Source organism: Cyprinodon tularosa, unplaced genomic scaffold (genome assembly GCF_016077235.1).
Source record: "Cyprinodon tularosa strain WSP-4 unplaced genomic scaffold, ASM1607723v1 ctg95, whole genome shotgun sequence".
Taxonomy (NCBI): Eukaryota; Metazoa; Chordata; class Actinopteri; order Cyprinodontiformes; family Cyprinodontidae; genus Cyprinodon; species Cyprinodon tularosa.
In genome coordinates, this window is record NW_024039729.1 from 260,479 (window position 1) to 288,407 (window position 27,929).

General features: G+C 37.8%; 1 protein-coding gene across 4 annotated transcripts in view; it reads left to right on the forward strand.

The window, feature by feature from the left end:
• The window catches only part of LOC119776656 (zinc finger protein 385A-like), a 63,701-nt gene that overhangs the window by 18,389 nt on the left and 17,383 nt on the right, over positions 1 to 27,929 (forward strand). For 3 of the 4 annotated variants that reach the window (XM_038275205.1, XM_038275206.1, XM_038275207.1), the window contains exons 2-3: positions 17,576 to 17,721; positions 25,078 to 25,188. In XM_038275205.1, the coding sequence (XP_038131133.1) occupies positions 17,576 to 17,721; positions 25,078 to 25,188 (257 nt within the window). Of the gene's footprint in view, positions 1 to 17,575; positions 17,773 to 25,077; positions 25,189 to 27,929 lie in introns of those variants that run through there. The other variant, XM_038275208.1, reaches the window with a different exon arrangement.

Consider the following 27,929-nt stretch of genomic DNA (forward strand, 5'->3'; position numbering starts at 1 on the left):
AGCAGGAACTAACATAAATTCATATTTTAAAAAGGGGTTCTAATTGGCTATATTTTATCAGGATGACTAGTGAGAGACTGGATCTGTAAATGGTAATGGTTGTAACCACTATGACACGAAGTCTATTTCTATTATGATAAGCGCACTCAAAAGAGCTTTGGTAGATTTCATCTAAAGGAGGGTGGAATTTTTTGGAAGACAAGGCATCTGTGTCATAAATTACCTTAGCTATACCGAGTACTTGAGACGGATGCAAGATGTACCCAATACTAACCAGATATTCCAGCTGCAGTGTGCTGTGTTTAGGGTCTTTTTTGTTGTCCTGTCCTGACTGATAGCTGATCCAGGGACAGTAAGGTCATTTATAACTGTTTTACCTTCACTGTAAACAACATCTTAAACTAAAAGATATAAATGAAACAATTTCAGGAAAACCTTACCAATCATTGCAAAAATATAATTTTAAACATTTAATTTTTCTCATGTTTTCCTAAATCACATCTGGACTTTGTAAGAACAGAATTTCATGTCCTGCTTTATACTAAAAGCGTCCCCACATTTTAGTAAAGTCTTCATTTTTGTGATCACTAAAAATATTGCATTTCCAATGTCTTGTCTTGTCACATCACTAATAACAATAATAATGGCTAGAACTTGTGGCTTCTCAGTAGATTTAACTGCAGTGACCTTATTCAATGAAGGTGTTTGCTGACTAAATATTTGCCATCTCCCAGCCGCGCTGGGGTCTTCCTGTGATCTGACTTTAAGCTCCAGCTTGTGGTAATCTCTTTCCTGGTGTGGAGGCTTTAACTCTACATGTATTATAAACACTGAACACACAAACTCATGAACCTGACAACATGTGTAGGCGAGAGCTCCCAGACTGTATTGCTTTCCTTTTTAATATGAGAATTTGACACAAGCACCAAAATAGCATCAATAGAACTAACTGCAAGATGGAGAGATGAGTACAAGCCATCTACATCTCTATTTACACCATCGTTCTTCATTATATTATGTCATTCTGCTAAAGCATCCTCATGCATCTATTTTTTTTTTTTATTAAAAGGAAATGCAGAGGTTTAGACTGAGAAATGTGTGCCACAGCTGAATCCCACGATGCAGAGGAGCATGGAGCTTGCTTTAGCAACTCCTGTGTGATTTTTTTTTCTTTTTGTGATGAATATTTTAGACCCAGGGGTTCTTATTTATTTAAAACGGAGCCAAGGCTTCCTCCACACTGATGCAAAGATCCCACTCAGCAGTATGTAAAACTTCTTGCTTGCATCATGGCTCGTCAAACCAGTGTATCACACAGAGAAATTAATGTGTCACAGATTGCATAAACCTTGCATTTCTGTGTGAGCTTGTCAGTGTACAACCAGTGCATGGACACCCAGACATGTCAGACAAATATTTTCCCCTAGCATAAACGCCCTCCAAAAGAATCACAGGTACATGCTGTCCCTGATAAACAGTCTGACCTTTAGATCAGGGCGATGCAACGAAGGGTGAAAAGTATTGACATTTAAATTGGGGAAATGCGCACGTCACTCTGCATGTCTGACAAACTGGCATGCATTTTAGGCATCTGGGGAGCTTGAAATTTGTGAACAAACCATGACAAGCTGGTGGAAGTCAGATAAGAGAATGCCAGATCAAAAGACAGGGCACACACCACAGAATGTAAATAAAAGATGGGCACAGCAGCTTTGACATTGTTGACTCAATAAGAACGCAGCACAGGTACATTTGGATATTTTAGTAAGCGTAAATAGATGCCCCACACATCAACATTTGAGTGGGTAGAGAGGAAGCTCCATATTCTATTAAGATCAACAATGTTTGTTAGGAATACTGAATGAACATGTAAAACATTGGAGGTTCAAAGTGATGTAGGTTATAAAACACAAAGTGATCTTCATAAAATAAATTATATTTAAAAGAAGCCCTAATATCTTTTTTTGATTTCGTCACAATATTGCTACATAGAAAAGAAAGGGAAACAGTGTAAGAAAATCTATTGGAGAAGAATTGCACCTGTGGTTGAGGTTCACCATCTAACAGGAAAACAACCCTAAGCTAAACATACAGCCTGAGGTACAACACAGCCAGCAGTCCTGAGCAGCGAAAGCTGGCAAAGGATGTCAGGAAAGCCTCGAATCTCGATCAGAGGTGTGGTTTGTCTCTCAAAAAGTGATAGAGGTTTATATTTTAAAGCTCATCAGACGTCGCTGGTGAGCGTTGCCCTTTATTGTTTCATATTTTCGACTCCACTTATCTGGTTTACGTATTTTATAAATACAGAGCGAGTTTTCAAGGTCAGATTCAAGGACAGGAAAACAAGAAGAGGAAATTAAAAAATCTGAAAGCTCGGAAAAAAATGTAAATAAGTAGATGCCCATTTTTTGTATTTTTGATGTTGGTCTTGGATCAACATTCACTAATATGCCGATAATTTTACATTTATAAAAGTAAATTGTGCAAACTAGGCAGGCTCATGCATCATTGGACCTGAAAATTACTTAGAGTAATGAAGCATTTGATAGTTTTATGTAGTGCTCCCTGTTGGCTGTGTTGTCACAGCAAAAACTGTTATCAACATCCTTTTTTGTTTGCTGACTCTGACAAGGTGTCATGTGACTTTTACCCACAAGTGCTTTGTTTACACACCTGTAAAAGATGCAAATGAAGCTGAATGTGCTGGAAAAACTCTACCTTTATTCATCACGCTGTTAGGATGACAATGTCATAGTTTAAAAGCAATAAAATTCATTTATTTTATTTTTTAATATTTAATTACAAGATGTACAAAGGTTTATCATAGCTGTCTATTTGCAAATCCAGGAAAACCAAGAAAATATTATTAATAATAAACAGATTTATTTCTATTATTCCAACATGTCTAAAAACATAAGAGAACAAGTTTAAATAGCAGTGACTCACACAAAAAAGGATGTAAAAGGTGGTAGAAGAGAGTAGTTTCGAGATTTAAAAATTCAGCAGAGCATTTTTCTTTTTTTTTTTTTAAATAACATTTTTATTGAGTGCATTTCAAAGATCTTATACATTCAACACATCCATTTCCGACATAGACTTAACATAACCAAGTTAAATTCACAACCAGCCCATGGATGAATTAGATGACAATTATATTCTTGGTAATCTTACCATTTTATCCTAACACACGTGCCTTCATGTGAGAAGGAAAGAACACCTCCTTTCCTCCTTGTTCATATCTACAAGTGTCCACTCCAATAGAAATACACTTTTTTTTTTTTTTTTAACAAAAAAGAAAAAAAAAAAAAAACAAAGAACAACAAAAACAGATAAAAGAAACAAAAACTATACAACACTGTGTGGCAATAGGAGGTTCTCAGCCCTAATTTTAATCATACAACAAAGTCTGATCTCACTGGTGATATGAATTTCACCCAGTTTTCCCAATTTTTCTTGAACTTGCCAGATTCTAACCTCAAGGAAAAAGTTAGCCTTTCCATTATATAAATATCATGCATTACTTCAACCCAATCATTCCTTGTTGGAGCCTCTGCTTTCAGCCACTTCCTAGTTATAGCTTTCTTACTGGCTACCAACATGATCCTGCAGATATATTTGTCCTCTGAGGTTGTCAGCTTATCAATTCCTCTTCCCATGAATAAAGTGTCGAATGTTGGAGGAAGTTTCACTTTCAGGACTTTCTCCATACATTCCTTTAGGTCCTGCCAGTATATATCAATACTAGCACAACCCCAAAATACATGAAGGTGATTGGCTCTTTCTTCTCCACAGCCTCTCCAACATCTAGCATCTTGGTTTTTCTTTTGCGCTGGAGAAAAGAAATATCTCACAATGCACTTCCAGCCGAATTCTCTCCACGAGGGGGAACATGATGTTTTCCAGTTTTGCCTAAGTATCCCCTCCCATGTCTCCACCGTCCACCTCCCTCCCGTCTCTTTTTCCCATCGTTCTTTTATATATAACGTATTTCTTCCTTTCAGGTTCTCCACTCCTGAATATAATTTTGATATTACTTTTTTGCCCAAATTTGATTCATATGCTCTGATAAACATCTGAATTATCCCTGTTTCCAATTCTTCAAAGCTTATCTTTTTTTTAATTTCCTCAATAACATGCCTTACTTGCAAATACCTAAAGAGGTTTTTATTTTCAAGGCCAAATTTTCTCTTTATATCTTCGAAGCTTATTACTTTCCCTTTTTCAATCAGTTCCCAATATGATTTCGGACCCCTCGCCCACTCTCCAAATGTTTTGTCCATTGTGTTCGGTTTAAAATCTGAATCATGGGCTATCCATCTTAATAGACTAGTCTGCTCTGTCAAGCCGTGCTTTGATATCATTTCATGCCATGTACTAATTGACAGTTCTGTCCATGGATTCATACCCTTCTCTAATTGTTGTTTCAATTTGCTGTCGTTGATTATGGCTTGTAGAGGTATTTTGGGTGACATAGCACATTCTATGTCTTTCCACTTTGATTTATATTGAGGATCACATATATTCAGAAGAGGTTTTAGCTGTGCCACCTGGTAATAACTTTTCAGACAAGGAAGGGCTAAGCCCCCACGATCCTTGGCCAGCTGTAATGTTCTAAATTTAACCCTTGGTCTTTTCCCTTGCCAAATGAATCTCGAAATTAATTTATCCCATTCTATAAACTCTTTATCTGTCACCCCAACCGGAAGAGTGGTAAAAAGAAACATTAATCTTGGTAACACATTTGTCTTAATCATTTCTATTCTGGAGGAAAAGCTTGTAAATGGGATTAAATTCCATTTCCCCATGTCTGATTTTATTTTGGTAATTAGGGGGTTGTAGTTGCAACTTTTTAAGTCAGATAGGTTACGGGGCAGTTCTACTCCTAAATATCTCAGAGACTTTGATGACCAGTCCCAGTTACAATTCTTTTTGATCACTTCGTCCGGAGTGTAGTTCCAACATAGAACCTGGGTTTTCTTTACATTAAGTTTGTAGCCCGACAAGAGGCCAAACTCGTCCAAGATCTTTTTTAGGGCTGGGAGCGAGCTGTCTGGCTGAGAGAGGTATATTAGTACATCATCCGCAAACAAAGCTATGTTTTGTTCCCCCCCTTCCATATGTATACCCTTTATATTTCTATCCTGTTTTATCCATTGGCTTAGAGGTTCCAAATATATTGCAAATAAGAGTGGACTGATGGAGCAGCCTTGGCGACAACCTCGTTCTAACATGAAGTGGCTAGATAAACTCCCATTAATTTTTATCCTAGCTGTGGGTTGGTGGTATAACGATTGTATTGTCTTGATAAAAATTTCACTGAAACCAAGTTTTTTCATTACCGCAAACAGAAAGACCCACCTGACGGAGTCAAAAGCCTTTTCTGCATCCATACCTAATATAACTGCCTCAGTTTTCATTTTAATTATATTTTCTATCACTAGTAATGTGCGTCTAACATTATCTTGTGTTTGTCTCTGTTTTATGAAGCCTGTTTGGTCTAGATTTATTATGTCTGGCAAGATTTTTTCCAGGCGTCTAGCCATTATTGCAGTGAATAACCTATAATCTAAATTTAACACACTAATTGGTCTATAGTTGGCACATTCCAGTTTATCTTTTCCATCCTTAGGAATAACAGATATATAAGCTTCTTTCCAGGAGATCGGTACCTCCCCACTCTTCAATACCCAATTAAAAGTATTTTTTAACAGTGGGATCAGTGGTTTTCTAAGTAATTTATAAAATTCCGAAGTGTATCCATCCGTTCCAGGAGCTTTATTGGTCTTCAATCTTGAGATTTCTGAGTTTAATTCTTCTTCTGTAATTTCCCCTGTCAACATTTGATTTTGCTCCTCTGTTATCCTAGGTAACTTTAATTTCCCTAACAATGTTTGGATTTGGTCTTCATTTTTAATCTGTGTTTGCGAATATAATTTTTTGTAATATTTTTCAAAACACTTATGAATCTCTACTGTCTTATATTTTACAAGATTTGATGCCGGGTCCCTTATTCCTTTGATATTACTATTAGCCTCCTGCTTTCTCATTCTATACGCGAGATACTTAACTGATTTACTTCCGCCTTCATAAAACCTTTGTTTTGTATATAACAATTTCTTTTTAATCTCTTCATCTAAGATGCCATTTATCTCAGTCTTAATTCTTTTAATTTCTTTATTTTTCCCGTCATCCAAATTATTTTTATGTTCCTTTTCTAACCTCTCTAGCTCTGATTTCAGTTGAGTTAGTTTTCCTTGTTTTAGCTTTTTTAGATACGCCGATTTGGCGATTAACTTCCCTCGGATAACTGCTTTACATGCATCCCACAGTACAGTGGGAGAAACCTCACCGTTATCATTCTCATTCACATAAGTATTTATTTCTTCCTTAAATTCCTCCAATGTATTCCCCTGTAGTATTCCTGCATTGATCCTCCAGAGGGTTGACCTTACTTCCTGAGATATTTCCAACGTCAGATATACTGGGCTGTGATCCGATATATCCCTTATTCCAATATCACATTTTTCCACCCTGTGTCTATCCTTATTAGACATTAGAAAATAATCGAGCCTAGAATAAACAGAGTGAGGTGAGGAGAAGTAAGTGTAATCTCTTCCTTTAGGATTTAGTTCTCTCCAAACATCCATTATACCAAGTTCTACCATTAATTTCCTAATCTTTTTACCAATTATAGATTTTTTCCACCCTCGATCTGAACAATCAAGTTGTGGGTTCAGCCTTAAATTTAAATCTCCACCACATATTATAATTCCCTCTCCCTCTATCGCCAATAGGTCCAACATCTTTCTATAAAATGCCGAGTTAGATCCAGGGGGTGCGTATATATTCAGGATGGTGGCCAGCTCACCTTCCAGTCTGCCCTTAACCAATACAAACCTCCCATCTTTATCTATAATTTCTGAGGACCTCTCAAATCGGGTTCCACCTGAGATGAGGATGGCTACTCCTCTCCTATGTCCACTTCTATATGATGAATGAAATACTTGATTAAAGCCTTGTCTCTGAAGCTTGGCATGTTCTTTGTCCGTCAGGTGGGTCTCTTGTAGCATTGCCACCCCCACACCTTCCTTTTTCAACTTCCCCAACACTTTTGACCTTTTTATTGGGTTGAGCAGACCATTCACATTAAATGACACTAGTTTTGTTAACCTTTTCTTGGTATTCATTTCCTTGTTTCTCTCTGCTATCCCCGCTCTTCTGAGAACCTCTGTGCCACTGATCTCCCAAAACTGGGTTGAACACATAAACAAACAAACCAACTTTCACTAAAGAACTAGTGAATAACAAAAACAAAATAACCTCCTCATATGGGGTCCTTGTTTTGACCCTTTTTGAGATACGATGGTAAGTCTGATCATAGGGATGGCCTCTCCCTTCCAGAGGTGGAGGGCCCTTGATGTTGGAGCAAATTTTTTTCATGCGTTTTTCATAGATCAAAAACCAAACAATAGTGCTCAAACACATATATAAAGAAAAAAAGTGCTTAACCTGTGGGAATGCCCCGACCATTTATTTATAACAGGGAAAATTACCTCGAACAGTCAGGAAAAGAAAAAAAAAAAAAAAAAAAAAAAAGAGAAGGAGCCCGAATTGTATTCATCCTGGTTCATCCTTTTAACTCAAACACGAGAATCAAAGTTTTTCAACAAAAATCTTTAAACAGTTTTTTTCTTTTTTTTACTTTTTTATAACTTGGATCAATATTCCCAGCCATGAAACGGAGTAACACCACTTTTACCTTACAGATGTTCATTCCTAATCCTGACCTCTCCTAAAAGACTGCAAGCGTTGTTTGTATCCAGGCAACGCGTCTTTAGTTGTTGATCCCTTCTGGGCTCCGCTGGTCTTCCATGTCAGGCGTCTGATCTTCTCCAGGCTGCCCTCCGTTGGTTTTATCACTGACACAGGGAGTCCCCTCTCTGCCATATCCTTAGTCGCCTCCTCTGCTGAGTTGTAGACTCTCGTTTCTCCCTCGTAGAACACACGCATTTTGGCTGGGAATGGTGTCTGGAACCTTATATTTTTCTCTCTCAAAACTCTTTTGGCCTCTGCGTATTCCCTCCGTTTCTTTAGCACATCCGGAGCATAATCATGGTCCAGAAACACTTTATTTCCCTCGTACAGAAATCCCTTCTTCTCCCATGCTTTTTTCAGGATCTCTTCTTTAATTCTGAAGCTTGTAAACTTTACCACGACGGACCTCACTCGCGTTCCCGGGGAGGGACGCACCGCCAGAGCCCGGTGAGCTCTCTCTATCTGGATGGGAAGCGATGGCGGCAACTCCAGCTTTTCTCTCAAAAGGCTCTCAATAAAATCCGCCACTGACCCCGCGCCGTCCTCCGCTCCCTCTTTGAGACCATGGATCCTAATATTGTCTCTCCTCGAACGTCCCTCCTGGTCCACGAGTCGTGCCTCCAGGCGTTTCTGTAACTCAATCAGCTCCACAGACGCCCGCTCCACAAGCTGCAGACGGTCCTCCGCTTCCTGAATCCGGTTTTCGGCATGGTCGATTCTGTTGTTGGCGACTTTAATCTCGTTCTTTATTTCTTTGAGGTTCTCTGAGTTTTCCTGCCGAAAGTCCCGCAGCTCGGTCAGAATCGTTTCCAAATTTGCCATATTCAGGGGAGACTGGGACTCGTCGTCTCGACTTTTCAGGCTTGATTCCGCGCCCTCTGCTGTACGTTTTGGCTCTCTGTCCAGGGTAGCTAGCTCTGCATCTAGCTTCACCGTTTCGGGGCTCGCTCTGTCGTGTCGGTCCGATTTTTGAGATTTTCTGGCGCTTTTCCCTTTTGACATAATTAAACGCCCTATATCGGTTAGTGTTTATCTGTTTTTCGTTCCTTAATTGACAAGAAAGGGCTGAAAAAAAAGAGCTCGCACTCTATGCTGCCTCCATGTTGGAGTCACCGGAAGTCTCCAGCAGAGCATTTTTCATTGCTTTAACTTGTATTCTCCGATAAGCTTAAAAAATTATCCCTGTTAATATTTTCCTTTGTTGTGTACTGTCTGGATTGCTTATTGTGAATGCATGTTCGCTATTTATCCAAGGTCATTGTTTTTCTCCTTTTGTACACATCGTTTCCTTATTGTATATCCTATCTAGCATACAATCAAAGCTTTTATATAGGTTCATATCTAGAGATAAGTGCTGCTCTGCTGTTCCCGGCAGGTGTGTGGATAGCCTGACAAAAGAAATAATAATGCAGTGCTGGTAGTCGTGTTGACATGGTGGAGCTCACCTCTGTTTGCTCTATGCGGCTTTGTAACAAAGGAAGCGGCTGTTTGCTTAGATCTGCAAAACGTAATGCAAAAATATTAGGAATATTAAGAAACAACGAAAAAACGCCCAGGTTGTTTGTACTGTTTCAAAATTCAGAACAGCGGTTGTAAAAACAGGCTATTTATTTTTATGTTTAAGCTCCTAGAGCAGTGGGTTATGATGGCATCAGTAAAACTGGATGTAATTAAAAGGCTACATTACTACAGTAAACACAGATGGCTGAAGGTCTTATGAGGCCATTAAGTACGATTTGATAAGGGCCTCTTCTCTCTTTTCCACACATTAGTCACCACCAACCTTATAGCCAAATATACTCCACAACAGAAAAAGTTAATACATCCAGGAGGAATACCAGTTGTTGTACCAGTTGTTGAGCTAATATAGTTGGAACATCAACAAACCCTTGACATAGAGGGCATCTTAATTGATGTGTTGAAGGTATTTGTGTGCCTGATGAGAATTTAAAACATTTATTGTCACTTAACAAAAACACTCTTTTTTGACCCAACTATTAAGCATTATCCATATTTAACAGAATTTATTACAGGTTAAATTTTGAGTATAATCAAGGTGAGATGGTCCTGCAGTGCACATGTCAACTTTAAAGAGAATAAAGGCTTTGGCCTTGGAACTATGGGCACATGAAGCCAGCCTGACAAGTACACTACACAACTATTCTGCCTCCAAAAATGAAGATTTCAGCTCTTTAAAGGAATAGTACACCCAAAACATGATTAGCCTTCATTTTCTACTCACCCCCATGCTGAACAACACTCTGGAGTACTTTTTTGATATCTCAAATGCATCTGGAGATCTGGGAGGCTTCTTGCTGTCTGCTGACATTCAAATAATGGAGGTCTATTGTACCCGAGCAGAAAGGTCCATAAAAGTCCACAAAAAACGTGTCAATAAGAAGCCTACCAGATCTCCAGATGCATTTGAGATATCAAAAAAGTACTCCAGAGTGTTGTTCAGCATGGGAGTGAGTAGAAAATGAAGGCTAATCATGTTTTGTTTGTACTATTCCTTTAAGACTCCACCAAGAGCTGTTAATACTGTCAAATGCATCTATTAGACCACCAGGTTCTGGGAACCTTACCTTCCTGTGATTTGACTGTTGATCTGATTTTGATTACTGCTGTGTTTTTCTTTTGTTTAGATGTAGTTAACATTATGTATTTAATATGCATACAATATAGGCATATAAACCTTCTCTAGCTGTTCTGGTTTGAGATGCTGCACAGGGACATTAAGTGGGGCTTTGCTTTATAGAGTGGGCCAGCATGTTTTTTAATAACTTTTCATAATCTCTTAAAATCAAATGTGGGGAATTGTTTTAATTTGTTAGGCACACAGACCGAAGTGAAAAAAAACCTGCGGAGGTTTGCTCATCCTGAGCAGTCAGAGCCTCTCTACACGCAGTTAGTGTGACATAGAAAAAAAATTGGAGATTAAAAATTTGTACGCAACCAGTGTGACCCTGGGCTTTCTACATGCTCCAAGTATTCTTGGAGTAATGGTTCCTGGCTGATGATGTATTTATCAAAATATTTAATATGATAAATGCTCTGAACTTATACTACCTTTCTAGTCATTGAAAATATTTTTCAAGGTAACAGCATATTTAATTTCACATTTCAGACTTTATTTTTCATAGCTTTCTCTTTCCCTGTTTATTTTCAACATGATAGGGGTTTCACAGATTAGTAGTTCCTAATGCCTTGGAAATAATGTTCTGTAAAAGAGAAAAGACTGTAAATTTCTGCAAAGTTTTCAAGACTAGTGGGGAAAAACCCTGCTCAATCTTGACCCCTGTGCGTTTATACATTTTGAACTAGTGGTATGGAAATGGGGAGTTCTATAACTGGAATTTTCTTTTAGTTTTCTACCATAAGGCATTTGTGAAGCAGATTCTAACTAAGTTGTTCATGTTAATGCCAATGGTTTGCATGGCAACATAGTGAACAGTTTCTGTTTCCCATTTGATACCAAACAATTGGACAATTGTGTCAATTGTTTGGTACCATTTAGACAATTTGTCTAAATCGTTTTTCATGGCTACAGATCATGCAACGCTCATGCCTTTGTGAGGTAACTGGAGTTTTACTCAGCCTTTAAAAAAGTTTGTTCATGTTTCAACCAGTGGAGCAAATAACCTTTCCCATCTGGTTGGTTTGTATGGCTGTATCAAATAGATAATATGACACTTTTATATGTGATCAAAAAGCTAAAACAAAAGAAACCTGTATGGAATCAAATACTTATTAACATTTTAATTTCATTAAATTAAGTTTATTCCATAACTTCGATTCACAAAAGACTATATCTCAAGGCACTGCACAGAGAGAATTTATCCAATTATACAGTCAGATTGGTGCAACTTTTTCTATCAAAAGAATCAAAGGAACTGATTGCATCGACAATTTGATATTGCAGGATTTGCTCCTCTTAGATGAGCATTAGGCGACAACAGACATTGGCCTGCGTTTTGTCCTTGGTTCTTCAGGAATCCTTTGCACAGAGCATACATGCAGCCACAGTGGAAAGAAAATTTTTCCCTTTAACAGGAAGAAACCTCCAGCAAAACCAGCTTCAGGGTGAGCGGCCATCTGCCGAGAATGACTGAGGTTCAAGGAGATAGAAGTAGACACACAAAAGGAAGAAGCAATGATCCATAAAAACATTCTATATCAGAAAAGGTAATGATATAGGTGACGCTGTCTACTAAAGAAAGTTAAACAGCAGAGCAATGAGATAGAAAATGCCAAAAAGGATAAAAGAGAGCACATACATTTGGTCACAGTAAAAGCAATGTCAATGGAAACATGACATCAGTTCTCCCTACATGGGATAAAGCCAGCTATACAAAATAGTTCATGTATACAGTATTGTACAGACATTGCATCATTGACTTGACAAACGAAGGTTATACAGGTGTTGCCTGGAGAGCTTTCTCTGCTTTGACCATGCCAGGAGTCATTCTTTAAAAAGACACACCTGGGACTGACTTCAAGGCAGCTGGTGTTTGTTCTGTACATTAACCTGGAGGTTAACAGCCTGCTTTATTCTAGGCTGCTCACCTTGGACTCACCCTGAAACATGCAGCTCCCCTCCTCCCCCCCTTCTGTCTTCACATGCTTTTCCCTTCTTGTTCCACCTCATCACCCCTTCCTTGTCCAGACCTCTTTTCCTCGCTCAGTGGATTCCAGCCACTCAGCATACCGTTATTATGTCTCAACTATTTCCTGCTTCTCATCTTTGGGTTTTAAATTACCAGTTTTTACAAACCTTGTGATTCTTTAGCATAACAAAAAAATAAAAAATACCAAAGAAAATTATAATCAGAACAAGCAATCTAAAAGATAACGAGAGCCGTACAAAACCTCCCCTGCAGGGGGAAATAGGAATATTTCTTTAATTAGTAATTCCATATGAAATTAGAAAGTCCACTGGAAAATGGACTGGCTAATCTTGTGAGCACATAGTGGCTCACATTTTAGGAAAGAGAGGACTTCTGAGAGTTCTCCGTGAGGCGGTATTTAAGTCAGGCAACTGGCGAGCAGAGCATCTATCATTAAAACAAAGTGCAGTCTGGAATCAAATATGTTCTTCTCCACTGGCACTCAGCTCCACTCTTCACTCTGCCCTTTCCTCACAGTCCAAATCTCATACAGAACAGCTCAACATTTATCACCACTGAGGACATAAGTTACTCTTTTAAAGCATCCTTCATTTAGATTCCATAGGGTTGTGTGTGCAGAGAACAAGCCTGTCCATCCCCCAACTAGGTTGATATAGCTTCCTCTGACTTGAGGGTAAGCTGAGCTGCAGTAAATTGGATTTCATGCTCAGTCCTTCGTGGTTGCAGCATGCGACATTAAGACAGACCCATCTTCCACTGCGAAAGGTTAGGAGGCTGAAACACAGCTGCATTGCATTTACACCTCATAGGAGGGATGGGTTGGTGCAACAAATACTTCAGAACACTTAGTTTGCATTGCAGGGGTTATAAATACCAGCATGGTGTCAAAATGTGACAATGAGTTTGGATCAGCTTTACTCCAGCAAAAGTAGAATCAAAACTCAGAAATCAAAAACAGACAAATAAGGCTTTCTGCCACCAAAATGTGCATTCAACTCTCTTTGCACAGGTTCAGTTTCTTTTTTACGCAAACATTTTGAGGAAGAAAAAATAGTTTTCATGTGGTGGGTTTCTGGTTAACAAATCCACTTCCACCCTACTGCAGTGACAGTAAGCGGGTTATTCTGTAAATGTGGGTGCAGGGTGGGGGAGGCTAATCCACAACAGACTCTCATTTTAGAGTCATTTTTGCACAGCGGGCCATTTACATGCAGATGTGTCACTGTTGGCATCGTCAAACTGTTAGGCCTGGAACCAAAGATGGCTTGCATGTTTTTCACTCTTTTTATTTTCTTGGCAACCCCTCTGCAGTGTTTCTAACTTAAACCACTTTTTATTTGGTCGACAGCATGTGACGAAGTCTTCTGTTGGTATCAAATTTGAAGCCGTCACAGAGCTCAGAACCTCCCCTAATTCAGACACGAATACAGAGAGGCGGTGTGAACATCTCTGGCATGAACAATACCTCTATGATCATTAAAGCTAAATTGGCTAAATTAATTGCCAGTTCAGGAGGCTTTAGTTGCATCTTATTGGATTATTCATGTCTCTGTGTGTCTGCAGTGTGGTTTGGGAAATCTAGAATTCTGTTTTTCTTTATTTTTCTCTTCAAGTCTGACCAAACAGCCTTTAATCACAACTAATGTAAAAAATAAATAAATACATAAATTCAATAAGCTATTACCCAGGCATTGATCTTTTTTTATCACCCAAACATTTGCATTAGAAAAAGGAAAGTCAGTAAGATGGCTCTCATTTTACTGAGGTGAAGGAGCTGTAGATACTGGTGCCTGGATTTATTGAGTTTGGCAGCTCTTTAACACTTTAACGCTCCTCAGAATGTGTCCAATCAATGCTCCCACCCCCTCCTGACGTGTTTGCTGCTGAAGAGTCACGCCGTTCGCTTATCTGATGTCATTGTAAATCACTCAGAAGGAGGGTAGGTCAGGGGGGATAACGCTGCCACGCTTGCACACACACCAAACTAAGCGAGTCTGGTATGGTGCATAACATAGCACTGTAAAGAACGTCCCTCCAGTGTGTCTGCATCTTAAATAGAGATTTATAATAGAAGATGGGCTGTGACCTTTCACTTGTAATGTAGCGTAAAATGAGCTTCAGATTTACCAGAAGCGTGTCAGGAATAAGCTTCATTAACCATAAAGGAAACAGTGATGATGCCAGTATTAATCCTCACAGCTGAGACATTATTGCATAGCTGTCTGATTATAGGTTTAGATTAAACTAATATATTTAGTTTAATTGTTTAATTAAACTGCCTGGTTTAATTGTTCTTTTAAATACTTAATAATTAAGCTTCTAAATAAAGCAAACATTTGGTATTCTAGTTCTCATTAGTAAGACAGCTATAAGATTTTAGATAAAAGGAGGTGATGTGTTTGATTATTGCAAAATAAAATTCAATAGCTAGATATTTAGACAATATGTCGTTTCCTACCAAGTCCAGATGTTTAAAGGAAATTAAAAAATAGAATATTGATAAGGACTTCAATATTTTTATGGTCCTTTTAGAAAGGGCAACTCATATAGATGCATTTTACATGGGATCTGATCTTCAAAGATTCCAAATAAAGGACACTAATATTGCATGTGTAATTTTGCTTACAATGTGCAATAAGTGGGGATGTTATACGTAATCTACAAAGATTGCTGTGCAAATCTTAACAAGTGAAAACCTGTTTGGTTCCAACTTGTTTAAATAAGCAGGTTGTGTGTTTTGTAGTCAAGGTATATTATATATGTGGAGTTAAACCTTTATTGAGCCCAGTTCCACTGTACTTCAAAACCATATCGTTACATTTAGGTTCTGCTGAAAAGATTCTGTATCAAAATTTATTTCTTACGTTCCTCATTCAGTAGCAGTTATGTCCCAAGATAGCTTGGATGCTTCAAATCAAAGTGTTGCTTTAAATTTGAAGTGGACGTGGCTGACTTACGGACTTGTTAGTTAAGTCTCAATGGGCACAGTTTGCACAAAAATATGAGTTTTTCTCTGTCTCGGTCTTCCTTTGTTAGTTTATAAAACTCTGCTAATTACTCTGCAAACCTGGCCTTAGAAAGACCAGTAGATGAGTCTGAAACACCCAGATTAGTACTAGCAGTAAACATGTTGGTCTGTCATGCTCTTTGCCATAATAAGTTCCATAAAACCTGATGTTAGCCAATGACAAGTGCCCTTATTAATTGAACTCGAATGTGAGCCGCGTGTGCCACTCATAGGGTGAACGTTGCTCTTGTTCCTGTTCATTACTTCAAAACTGGTCTGTTCAGTTCACCTTTCAGTAAAAATATAAACGTATTCAGTGAACACCGTTTATTGAACCCAATTTGTTTATATCGATTTGTTTAAATCTACAAAAGGACAAAACTATTCTGACTGGCTTGCTGATGATGACTGATCTGTATTGTTGTAATATTTGACATTTTAAAAGATGTTGTTCCTACACTAGAGAACAGATGGTAAAGGACAGAAAGGTTAAACATTATAATAAATGTGCATCATGATGAAACAAACGATAAATCCGCCACACTTTACAGAAGAAAAGCTATAAAGCAAAGTCTACCTTCATATGCCTGAATAATGAAAACATGATTGAAATGGTCAGACAATATCCAATATCGAATCACCTACTTGCCTTTATGGCTCTGCAAATCTGGGCAGATTTGTGAAAGACACAGTTTTATTTTTGTAATTATTGTTATTATGTTTATTAAGGCCTGTTTTGTGCAACATTAGTTATTTTAGCACATCAAAACGTGTGTTTTTGAACAATCTGGGACCATGTGGAGAAAATGCTGTTCTGTTTCCTCTTAACACAAAAGCTAATGTTTCAGAGAGTTTTTTTCCCCTAACATTCTGGTATGGTAAGCTTTACTCTACAGTCTGGACAGTGTAGCATTGTACAGTAATGTTGCCAAAAAGGACATTAGAGCATTTCCTTGGTTTGAAGCATAAGTTCTCTCTGGGCCAGGCATGTCCAAAGTCCGTCCTCTAGGGCAGCTGCCCTACAGGTTACTACAAAGATGAAAATCAGCAAAGCTGATTTTGACAATTCAATTGCAGTTCGGCAAAAGCCTGTTAATAAGCTAACAATGGAAATCAGCTGTGCTGAAGCAGGGAAACAGTAAAAACTTGTAGGAGAGAAGCCCTCGAGGGCCAACTTTGGACATGCCAGCTCTAGGTAATCTGACCCTCTCACAACACAACATGCATGTTGGGTAGCCAATACAAAGTTTATGTGGTTGAAACAGACACAATCATTGATCAATGATTTAGGCATTTAGTTAGATTAGATTAAATTTAAGCATTTAGTTATTCATGTCCATATCTTATGAAAATTTAAACCACCAGGGAAAGCAAAGCTTTATCTTCTGTTAACAAAGTACCAGTTTTTTTTCAGTAAACCAAATAAAAGCTGCCAATCATTTATCAAAAAATGGTGGAGATAAACAATTCTAAGTATCTATGATAACCATGGAAAATTTTACGCTTTTTTTATTTGGCTGATTTTCTTCTAAATGAACAAAAATGAGCAGCTGTGAAACAAGGAGAGATGAAGATAAATGAAAACCAAATTACTGCTGGAGTAATCGGGTGAATGAGTGATCCAGAGGCAGGCAGAGTCTGTGAACATGAAATAGAAACAGAAAATGCTGGAAGAGAGAAATAGAAAGAGGGGAAAGTAGAGAGAGCACTATGAAGGTAGAATTTAAGCAAAAAGTGATATCTGCAGCGCCAGAGCTGCAAGGCTTAAGAAGCTTAGCCCTCCTGCCCATCACAGTAGACACCTCAATAGCAGGCATTCACTGCCACTGAGCTACTGCTCAGTGAGCAAGGTGCACATAGAGAGGAGAGATGTGGGTGGGAAGTGGTGCCCAATGCTGGTAAATCATGGTGCAGATGATGGAGTGGTGAAGGAGGGTCTCCTTTTAAACTCTTCTGTAAAGCTAAAAAGAGAGTTCTACTTTGAATTTATTGTAATTTATGTTTTAATATTTCAATAAAGCCTCAATTGAAAAGGAAGTCATATGAGACCTCAGGATGGATGGATGGATGGAAAATGTTTGCTTTGTAAATGTCTTATGTGTTGTTTTTTCATCATCTACAACAGGAAGTGTAAACCGACCGGCGCCGGTCCCTGCCTTCCTCAGGAATCCATCTGTCCTCCCACCCCCACTGGACATGAAACCCTTTCTCCAGTTTCCCCTGGAGTCTCCTCACCCGGCCAGCATCGGCCTCTTCCACAACTTTAATGCAGTGAGTTCTCTTTCAGCATCTGTGGCTTTCCTTTAAATCACAACCACTAAGGTGAGAAATGTATCATAACGTGAGGAGAATTTATAGCTGGCTGTTACTTCACACAAATCAAAACAACAATAGGGATGCTGGGTCACAAAACAGTCTTTGTGAATCCTGTAACACTATATAACCATGTAGATCAATGATTATAAACTGGACAGAAAATGATTTCAGTATTAAAGAGTGCATTTGTTTTTTTTTCCTACCTTACTAAATCACAGCCTAAATAAGCACAAACCTGCACAATGTGAAATTTATTTATGAGAGGAAAAAAGAGTCAAGTATTTATAAAAAAAACCCCAACAACATTTGGACACATTGTGAATGTGCAAAGGCCATGACTTAATTAATTTATATTTATGATATGGGCTTTTGGTCCCACTGCATTTATTTTATTAAAGGTTCAGAGCACATCAGTTCTAGACTGGATGTGACTGTGTTTTAAAGAACTTCATTTCTGACTTCAGATCTGTTTTTATAAATGCAGAATTTTTTTTTGTTTTCCTTTCTTTTGTAAAGTGGGGAGACTTCCTAGCTCATTTTGCGTACAGTGCAACAAAGGGTGGCCAGTAAAAAAAACAAACAAATATGGGACAACTAGGATGCTGATGAGAGACAGACACAGCTTTGTCAGTTGTGTGTTGCTCTTTGGACTCACTTTACAATGTTCCTTTTCAATGGTCTCTTTTCATATCTAATTCAAAAATGACTTCAGCAAACTTTACAAAAAGCTCTCTGAGAATCACCTGTTACTAGCCTCACCGAGTTATAGAGTGCTCCAGTCTTTGGTGTGGCTACATCTTGTTTTATGTATCGTAGTTTCTATAATATTTTCATTAAAAATCCTTAACTTTTTCTATTTTAAGACCAACTCCTGACCACATGGTAATGAGATGGAGCAAAGGCACAGCTCTGCTTCCTTCATATTTTTTTTTATATATTTGTAAACTGAACCAGTCAAATGTGGGACTTTGTTTTAATTTGTGAGACGGCAGGACAGAAGTGAAAAATGTTGGACTGTCCCACATAAATCAGGACATGTGGTAAAGCTTAATTCAGTACAATTCAGTTTATTAATATAGCGCAAATTCACAACACATGTAATCTCAAGGCACTTTGCAGTTTCTATCTAAGGAAAACCAATTGAACCATTGACTCGAATGCAATCCCCGACACTAAGCATGCTTGTAGCAACAGTGGAGAGGTAACATTCCCTTTTAACAGGGAGAAACCTCCAGCAGAACCAGGCTCAGTGTGAGCAGCCATCTGCTGAGGCCGACTGGGGTTCAAGGAGACAGAAGCAGAGATACAAAAAGCAGCTGTAGAAGGCGGCCGCATCCAGGAAACACACAGCCAGGAAGACGAGCTCCAAGGCCAGCTCCCATGTCAGAGGATGAAGAGAGCACAACCAGCCAGTCACAGTCAGAGAAACAGGACTACACTGAAAAATAGGCCAATCTCGAACATCTATAAACATAGGTGTTGATCAAAGCAGCTGGCCTGATATTTCTCTCCAGGATGATGTCACAGCCAAAGAGGAACAGAGGAGGCAAAGCTACTATGAGAAAAAACATACTGTAGTAGCAAGCAAGCTTAACAGGAACTGTTTTGGAAGTCAGGGTTTGGATGTGGGAATGATGCCACATCCCAATTTTAACACATGGTACATGCAGGCTGGAATTTTATTCTCTAGATTTTATATTTTAATCACAAAAATAAACTAGCCTCAGTATGCATACCTGTGATTCAGTGTGATAGAAACATCAAAAGTCCTGGCAAACAGCAGTTATCACTGTGTTTATGTATATCCATAAAGAAAATACATTGTTGTAAAGACATATTTTTTTCGTTTTTCTGAAAAAAATAACCTACGATCTCTGATTTTGCATTTATAGAACATAAAACAATTGCTAATCCATTAGTATTATAATACATAGTTTAATTAATACATGTTAAGATATGTTGTTCATAATCTGAACAAAAAGATATTGAACTACAGATGCCTGCGAATTGAACTTTGATGAGCTCCACATATAATTTTCCTTCAGACAAATTTATAACTATAAGTGAAACAAAGTACAGTAGTCCAATCTGCTTCATAGGCTGTGAACCACTTTGGCAGAATAACATACAAAACCAGCTGATTTTTTTACTAATTTCTAATCTATTAATCAACTCAATTAATAATAGCCAACTTCATTAAATTTGAGCAAAACCACAAAAACCATATAAATATGTGAAACTAAGACAGCAACAATAAAGGACAGAAATATTGATACACTCAAGTTATCAACAACTTAGCAGGAAAAAAAATATCTGGGATCCAACGGTTATAATTGAAAGACTTGCCCAGAAGTGTGTTAGCTTACCTGTGCTGGTTAATTTGTCTTTCAGAGACAAATGTCTATTTTCTATCAGCCATAATTAGACAGGTGTAAAAGATATTAATTCCTACCCATGTGGTTATTTCAGAGTGATACTTCCCGACAGTAAAATGTTCCCCTGAAAGACAGTTATTGCTTGAAACATTCCTTTGTCCCTCTGCACTTAGGTTAAAAAAAGAACACAGACAGTCCCATTTTGTCTGTTTTCTTCACTTGAGAGCAAACATCAGGATGGTAGCAGGTTTCACTGCTATGTCCATTGTTGTGTTTGTTTTATTTATACCAACATACATTTTTTCCCACTGGGATAATGAAGCCCTTCTGGTATTATGGTGCATTTCATCATCTAAAATGATGGCATGACAGCTGTTTGTTTATTCAGTGCTACCATAATTGAAAAGACTCACAGCCAAGCGGTTTGCAGCAATAAAATGAGCTACAGCTAATCAATTGAATAAGAGGCACAGCCCAAGTTCTCCATAGTCAGCATTTTCCTGTGGCTCCTTCTCAGTTCAAGATTGGGTTTCGTGTGGAGGTCAGACTGGTCACAAGCCAGGATGCATAAACACGGTGCCAGTGTTCTCATCTGCATGCAAAGCTTCATGATTCATTCATCTACAAACATTCAGTCCTATCTTATACGGCGAAGCATCTTAATTCAAACTACTCTGTTTTTGCAAAGGAAAGATTAACGCATTTCTAAAATTTTGTTGTAAGTTTAAAACGGATGGCCTCATCCATGTATGTAAATGGAATAACCACTGAGAGTTTTAACTTTAGAGGGTGCAGGAAATAAAATAAGGTTGTAAAGTACAAACTGATAAAAACAATAACTCTCAATAACATTGATTATGTTTGCAGACCTTTGTTTAAAGAAATATTTATATAAAATATGATTTATATATGTATAATGTCAAACTAAAGCACATTTATTTTTTGTATTGCATATCTTATTGTAATGTTTACACTTCTGTAAGCACCATGCACCATGTTTTGTAAATTTAAAAATAATTCAGAAAACAATTCTATAAACACATTTGTAAATAGATTAATGCTGCTTCTCTGCATTTAAATGTGTACATATTATCCATCACTGCCTGAACATCTCTGGTTGGATGTGATCTGCATTCCTTTGCTTGTATTTGTGATAGGTGCAATGATAACAAAGTTGAATCTAACATAATCTAATTGTCAGTTCCATTGACCGGTATCCCTGTTGGGACACTTGATCATGATCTCTGATAAAGTACCATCCTATTTAGTTTGCTTCAATGTTAAAGATAACCTTTGGCTGACATTAGGTAACAGGTCAGTATAACTTAACACTATATTTTACCTTTTATACAGAGAGAACCTGAACATTTTAATGTTCTTTTAAAGGGATTACCAATTTCATTCTCCAAGAATAAGTATCTTAACCTCAAGATGATGAGAGCAGTCTCTTATTTCAAGTTTACGCCATAGAAATGCATTTTTAAGATTTAACAGAGGGTGACGTTGGCACTGGAGCCACAAAAAGTGAAAAAAAGTTACTTGGTGTTCAGTTGGTGCAATGGCTATCACTGTTTTTATGGATTCATGATGGACAATCTGTAGTTCAAAACATTCTTTATATAGTTTAGTCACACATCATAATAACGATTCAACAATAAAAACAGCCTCTTTGGGATTTGTTAATCTTTTGTCATAAAATGCTGGTTACTGCTGCCATCAACATCCTTGTTAATAGATGTTGGAGCTGTTTTTCAGTGTAGTCCTGTTTCTCTGACTGTGACTGGCAGGATGTGCTCTCTTCATCCTCTGACATGGGAGCTGGCTCAGAGCTGATCTGCCTGGCAGTGTGTTTCCTGGACGGGGCCGCCTGTGGAGCTGGATGACAGCTACTTTTTGTATCCCAGCTTCTTTCTGTATGTGTGCTTCTTTCTCCTATAACCCCAGTCAGCCACAGCAGATGGCCTCTCACACTGAGCCTGGTTCTGCTGGAGGTTTCTTCCTGTTACACAGGAGTTTTTCTCTCCACTGTCACTACAAGCATGCTTGGTGTCAGGGATTGCTGAAGAGTCAAACAGCTGTTTTTTCCTTGGATTGACTTTGAACTTTGAACCAGTCTGACATATAATCATGTTAAACATTCCCTATAAAGTGCCTAAAGATGACATGTGTGAATTGGCGCTATGTTAATAAACTGAAATAAATTGAACATAAAAAGGGCATTTCCATTTACCTTTTTGTACTAAAACCACTTTAATGATATTTTTGAAGAGTATAAAACAATAGATCTTTTTTTAAAGGACCTAAAAGATAATACATCCTTCAATTCCAGTGCATTTCTCTTTGAAAGCAGCTGTTTGAGTTGTGTATGTAGGGGTTGCTAACATATCCTTTGATTGCTGCTAATGTGTTTAAGCATTGATTCTATAACTTCTTTTAATACAGTAAGGCCCTGTTTAAGAACTTTTCTGTAACTATTGGTGTAGTATAGTTTCAAAAAAGCAGACTGATTTCCGTTTGATGCATTCTTAAAAACCAAATTATTCTGAACTGGGTTCTAGGACAAAGAGGGGAGTAGAGAAAAAAGGTGAAAGTTTCGATCACCTAAAATGCAGACTGGGGATGACTAAATGTCTAAGGTAACGAAACAGTAGTATCAGTTTTAGATATAAAATTTTGAATTTATAACAATTAAGGCTTAGTGATTAAAGTAATTACAAAGAAATGAAACATTATATATGGCAAAACTCCTAGGGATACAAAAGAAAGAGAACATTGTATAGTGCAGGTGCAACAAAAGCTCCAGTGTATTAGGGACTGAAAGAGGAGACAGGGAGTAGATAAAATAAGTTAATGAGGTCGTAACAGTGGGGATAGATGAACAGATGGAGATCCTGATGAGAACAGGTGGCCAAAGAAATGCAGAAAAGAGATGCAACACTAGAAAAATCAATCAGATCGCTGACAAAATACAGAAACAGAATGTATTTTAAGCAGTCTTCACTTGATAAACATGGATGAAAACATAAATGCTGCAGCATTATCACTCAATATAGAAGGGAGCAAATCATAAGTCTTTAGCCTACATGGAAAAAACTAACTGCAAGATGGTAACTAAAAATACACACCAGTATAATTGCATCATGCCCACCATGAAAAAGAGTGGTGGCAGCATCAGGTTGTGAGGAACTCGTATTTCAGCAGGTAGAGAAAAGCCCAGTCAGTGTTACTGACAGGATGAAGGATAAATTTTAATTTGCAGCAAAATATGTGAAAAGTTTCACCTTTCAGTAAGACAGTGATACTAAGCATGTTCTATAGAACATATTTGAGTGACCCAGTCAAAGCCCAGACTTAAATCTAACTGTGAATCTACAGTAAAAATTGCTCTTTACAGATATTTACCATTCAGTCCGGCTGAGCTTAAGTTATTTAGCAAAAAATAGGCTTATGAGCCAATATTTAGAAATTATTATCATGAAGGAATGGAATGCAAATCATAACAATTGTTTGTCACAAAATATTTAGAAAAGATCCACCATTTTCTATCTATTTTATAATTACTACTACTACTATGCTACTTTTATTGAACTTTCAAAAACATCCCTTAAAGATTTTGGGATGCTTTCAGTCCATTTTTTCAATGGACTGAAGGTGTCGTTGCTCCCAAAGTTTTGGCGCAGAGCCAAACACATCTAGGTTTGTTACATGCTTTAGCATGAAAAATACTCCATAATCTGGTGAGACTACCAGCTCTATCAACTACTGTTTTTTTTAAAACACTTATGTGTCCTTTCCCCTCTGTTTGATACCAGCAATGGTGGCAATAACCATTATACTTAGCTCCTATCAGAAAACGCTTTAAGCATTGAGCAAAGGTTAGCATCATTCTAAAAAAAAAAATGCAGGTCCCTAAATGTGTTCAAGAGTTCCTGTGGCTTTCTGAAGCTTCGTGGTGTTAAAGATCTTATATAGCAACATGCTTTCAGTTGAACTGGAGATGGAAGGCTGAGTAAAACCACAGTGTACTCTTGGCTGTTTAACCAAGGCAACACCCAGCTCTGTGGTTTTCTAAACCCCACAAACAGGCCAGGGAGCCCAAACAAGTCAACTGTAACTGCCTAAAAAAGAATGGTAGGAAAACACCCTTAAATTAAAACTATAGGCCCCATGTATGTGCTTGATATGGAAATGACTGACTTAGAAGATCTAATTTGTAGTTTTAGTTCAATGTTTATAATATAGAAAATGAAAATAAAATGTGCATGTCTTTACTTTATCATTTTCTTCTTCTTTTCAAACCACTGTTGACTTGTTTATTTTTATTCATTTATTCTTTTCTAACTGTATATTTATTCTAAACCCAATGTCAAGGCTATACTCTATTTTCAATGTTGTTTAATTATATTTCACGGAACAATTTCTTTATGACTGGTAAAGTGAATTAATAAATATAAGAACTAAATATTACCAACTATGCAGTGAAGATATGCAGTCATATGCAGGTCATTTGCAGGTCATAGTAATTCCAAAAAAAAACAAACAAAAAAAAAAAACAATGGACTATGTTTTCCAAGTTTTAAGACGCTTTGCTTCCGATCCAAACAGATTTCTCAATTCAAAATGTCTGGACGTAACCTTTTTTGGAAATATAACCAAGAACTATTTGATATAGGGATCTATAATTGGCACTTTCTGTCCTTAATATTAGTTAAAGGAATTAAATTTCATCCAAGAACCATGAACCCTGCAACTGAGGCGACATATCCACTTTCAGTTCTCACACTTTTAAGCATCTCCCAGCTATCCTCCTCGTCCACTGCTTCCCATGTCACTCTCATCTATTCTCATTCAGCCAAACTTTTATATAGTTTATCAGAAGGCACACATTTCTTTTGCCGAGTTTCTTTCATGAGATTTCTGGTTTCTCTCTCATCAGATGGACCCTGTCCAGAAGGCCGTGATGACCCACACCTTCGGACCACCTATTGTGAAGACAAAGAGGCCAATTATCTCCTGCAACGTTTGTCAAATACGCTTCAATTCAGAGGTATGATAGCTTTAGCTGCTCACAGACAATCACAAAACTATGCAGACTTTTTTTTTTTTTTTTTTCAACTACAATCATCACAATAAGACCCAAACCTTTGGTGAATTTTACAAGGACTTTTTTTCTGACAGACCAAAACAGAAAACTGCCTAAAAGTTGAAAGATAATAAAAAAACATTTATTTTTTGGCAGTATAATCTGGAATAAATAGAACAACATGTAGTTGTACTCAGATTTCCTTGAACAAAACCTTTTAAAATCTATTTTTTGTTTTCAAGTCTCTGAATGATCTCGCTGGCTCATCTTTACTTAGGTTTGCATGCTCTCAGGTTGGCTAACAAGAACATTTTTGCCTGTTAAAAAGACATTTTATAATTCTAAAAGAAGCAGTGTGCCTGCTGAATTGGCTCCTAAAACGTGGACTGAGCTGTTGCTTATGGATGGGGAGGGTCTTCTAATTTTTTAAGACTTGCCACATCACATGTACTTGATACAGTGTTGGCACATTATTCTTTGATCTAACCCGGTTTGTTGTAGCCCTTACTGTGTGATCATGTTTTTTTAATATACTGACAAGAGAACACCTTGGTAGCAGATATTTATGCAAGCTTCACAAAACTGAAAAAACTAATAAACAATATAAATAAAATAATTTATGATGCTGCCACCACAACGTTCTACCTCATGAATACATGATACTGTGTAATATAGATGATATTTTGTGTTTAGCCCACAAAGCCTAATTTTGGTTTTATCTGACCTAAACACTGTCTTCCACATGTTTGTTTGTCCTCTAGAGCAGGAATCCCCAACTTCGGTCCTTAAGGCCCGCTGTCCTGCAGGTTTTAGAGGTTTCCTTGCTCCAGCACAACTGATTTTAATTGAAAGCTAATTAACAGGCTTTTGGTCTACTGCAATCATTATAATCAGCTGTGCTAAAGCAGGGAAACCTCTAAAACCTGCAGGACCGCGGGCCTCAAGGACCAAGGTTGGGGATGCCTGCTCTAGAGTGATGTGGTAAATTGTGAAACCTTGAGGTAAAAGCTTAAAGGTACAGTTGAGGATTTTTGCATTTTTAAAAAAGACCCGCCCTCTCACTTAAAAAAAAAAAGCACATAACCCTGTACCCGCTCTTGAGAGGAAATGCCTATTAAACGTGTGCAAGAGCATGCAAGAGTGCATTTCTCCTCGGGCAAACTCTGTTTAAAAGTTGCTGTTTGCATTGATCATACAAGCTTACTTTCCAAAAGAAGATTTGCAATTTACCACAATGTTAGACTCACCACCAGTAAGTGAAAATGGGGACGAGCACATAGGACGGCCTTATGTAAACATATCACCAGAATGATTGACAATTAGGAGGAGCACTTATTTTGATGATCCACTCAGAAAAAGCACATCATTCCACTATACCTTTAATTTAAAATTCATTTAAGAAGAATTTTCCCATATGAAACAACAATATAAAAATATGGATAGTTAAGATGTCAAAACCGTTTGATGATCTCTTTTCTAGATGTAACACATCCCTTGTGTACTCTTCTGACAATGTGCAGAGGATGATCCAAGGTGCATAAGCCATGGGAAGACATTTTTTAAAAGGGGAGCTACAAAGAGAATATTTGTGAATTGACCCACAGGTGGCGTATAAGGAATGCCATAAAAATGTTGGCTTTCATGTAGACCTTTTTTCAAAGCTCTGCTGCACTAGAGCTTTGCTGATTTGAATCTTGACCTAAAGAGTAGATTCTCTAGATCGTTGACTGACAGCACAGCTGAGAAATGGAAAGTCTTTCTCAGCTCTAATTTTAGGTTGTTGTGACAGGGCAGGTATACGGGTAGAAATTCCTGCTTCCTTAACTTACACTGCTGTGTCTCGTGGAACTTTTTCTTTGACTGACCAGTGTTATCAGATTGTATTTTTTATTTACGTTGAGTGTAAAAACTTTATATATCAAGACAGGTAAAAAAATGAATTGGTAATGTATCCATAGTTTATCCGATCAGGTTGCACTTCATGTCAGGAAAAAGTTTATTTGCAGATCTTTGAATATGAATTGCTTTCGATGGACTGTAGATTTATGAGCCTTGGTTAGCAGCAGGGGTAAGAGCCACAGCTTGTCCGCTCAGTCACCCCGGTGCTGATCAAGCATGTTCCCTGCCTTTCACATTTGACAGGCAGAGGCTTTGCTAACATGGGGCAGAGAGTATGAAACTGAAGAGGCCTGAAGACATGAAACATTAGATGAATTATTTGTGTGTCCCCATTAAGGAGACAGCAGTGTTAACTGAAGAGCAAAAGCAAACAACTCATATTGCAAAGTTCCAAAAACCGCTGGTTAAAATGAGTGACATGAGCTGAGTTTGCTGTCGGGTTCCTAATTGGAGCGATGTTAGCGATCACATGTAAAAACGGAAAGTAAAAAGTTCTAAACTGCTTTTCATTACATTAATAAAAACTTGTTTTGGTCATAAATGTGTTGACTAACAAAGCATGTCTACTTAAAGCTACAGTGTGTAATTTTCAGCGACATCTAGCGGTCAGACTACAGACCGCAGCAACATGAACATCTCCCCCCCACCGCTTCTCCCCCCCAACAGTACGGCGAGCGTTACGGGACAAAATTTCTTCTACGACGTCCACATCACCTACCCTCTCAAGTGATGAGGTTTGTTTACATAGATAATTTTACAGATAGTATTTCATTAGTCTGTGTAGGGTATAGATTTCATGTAGACTT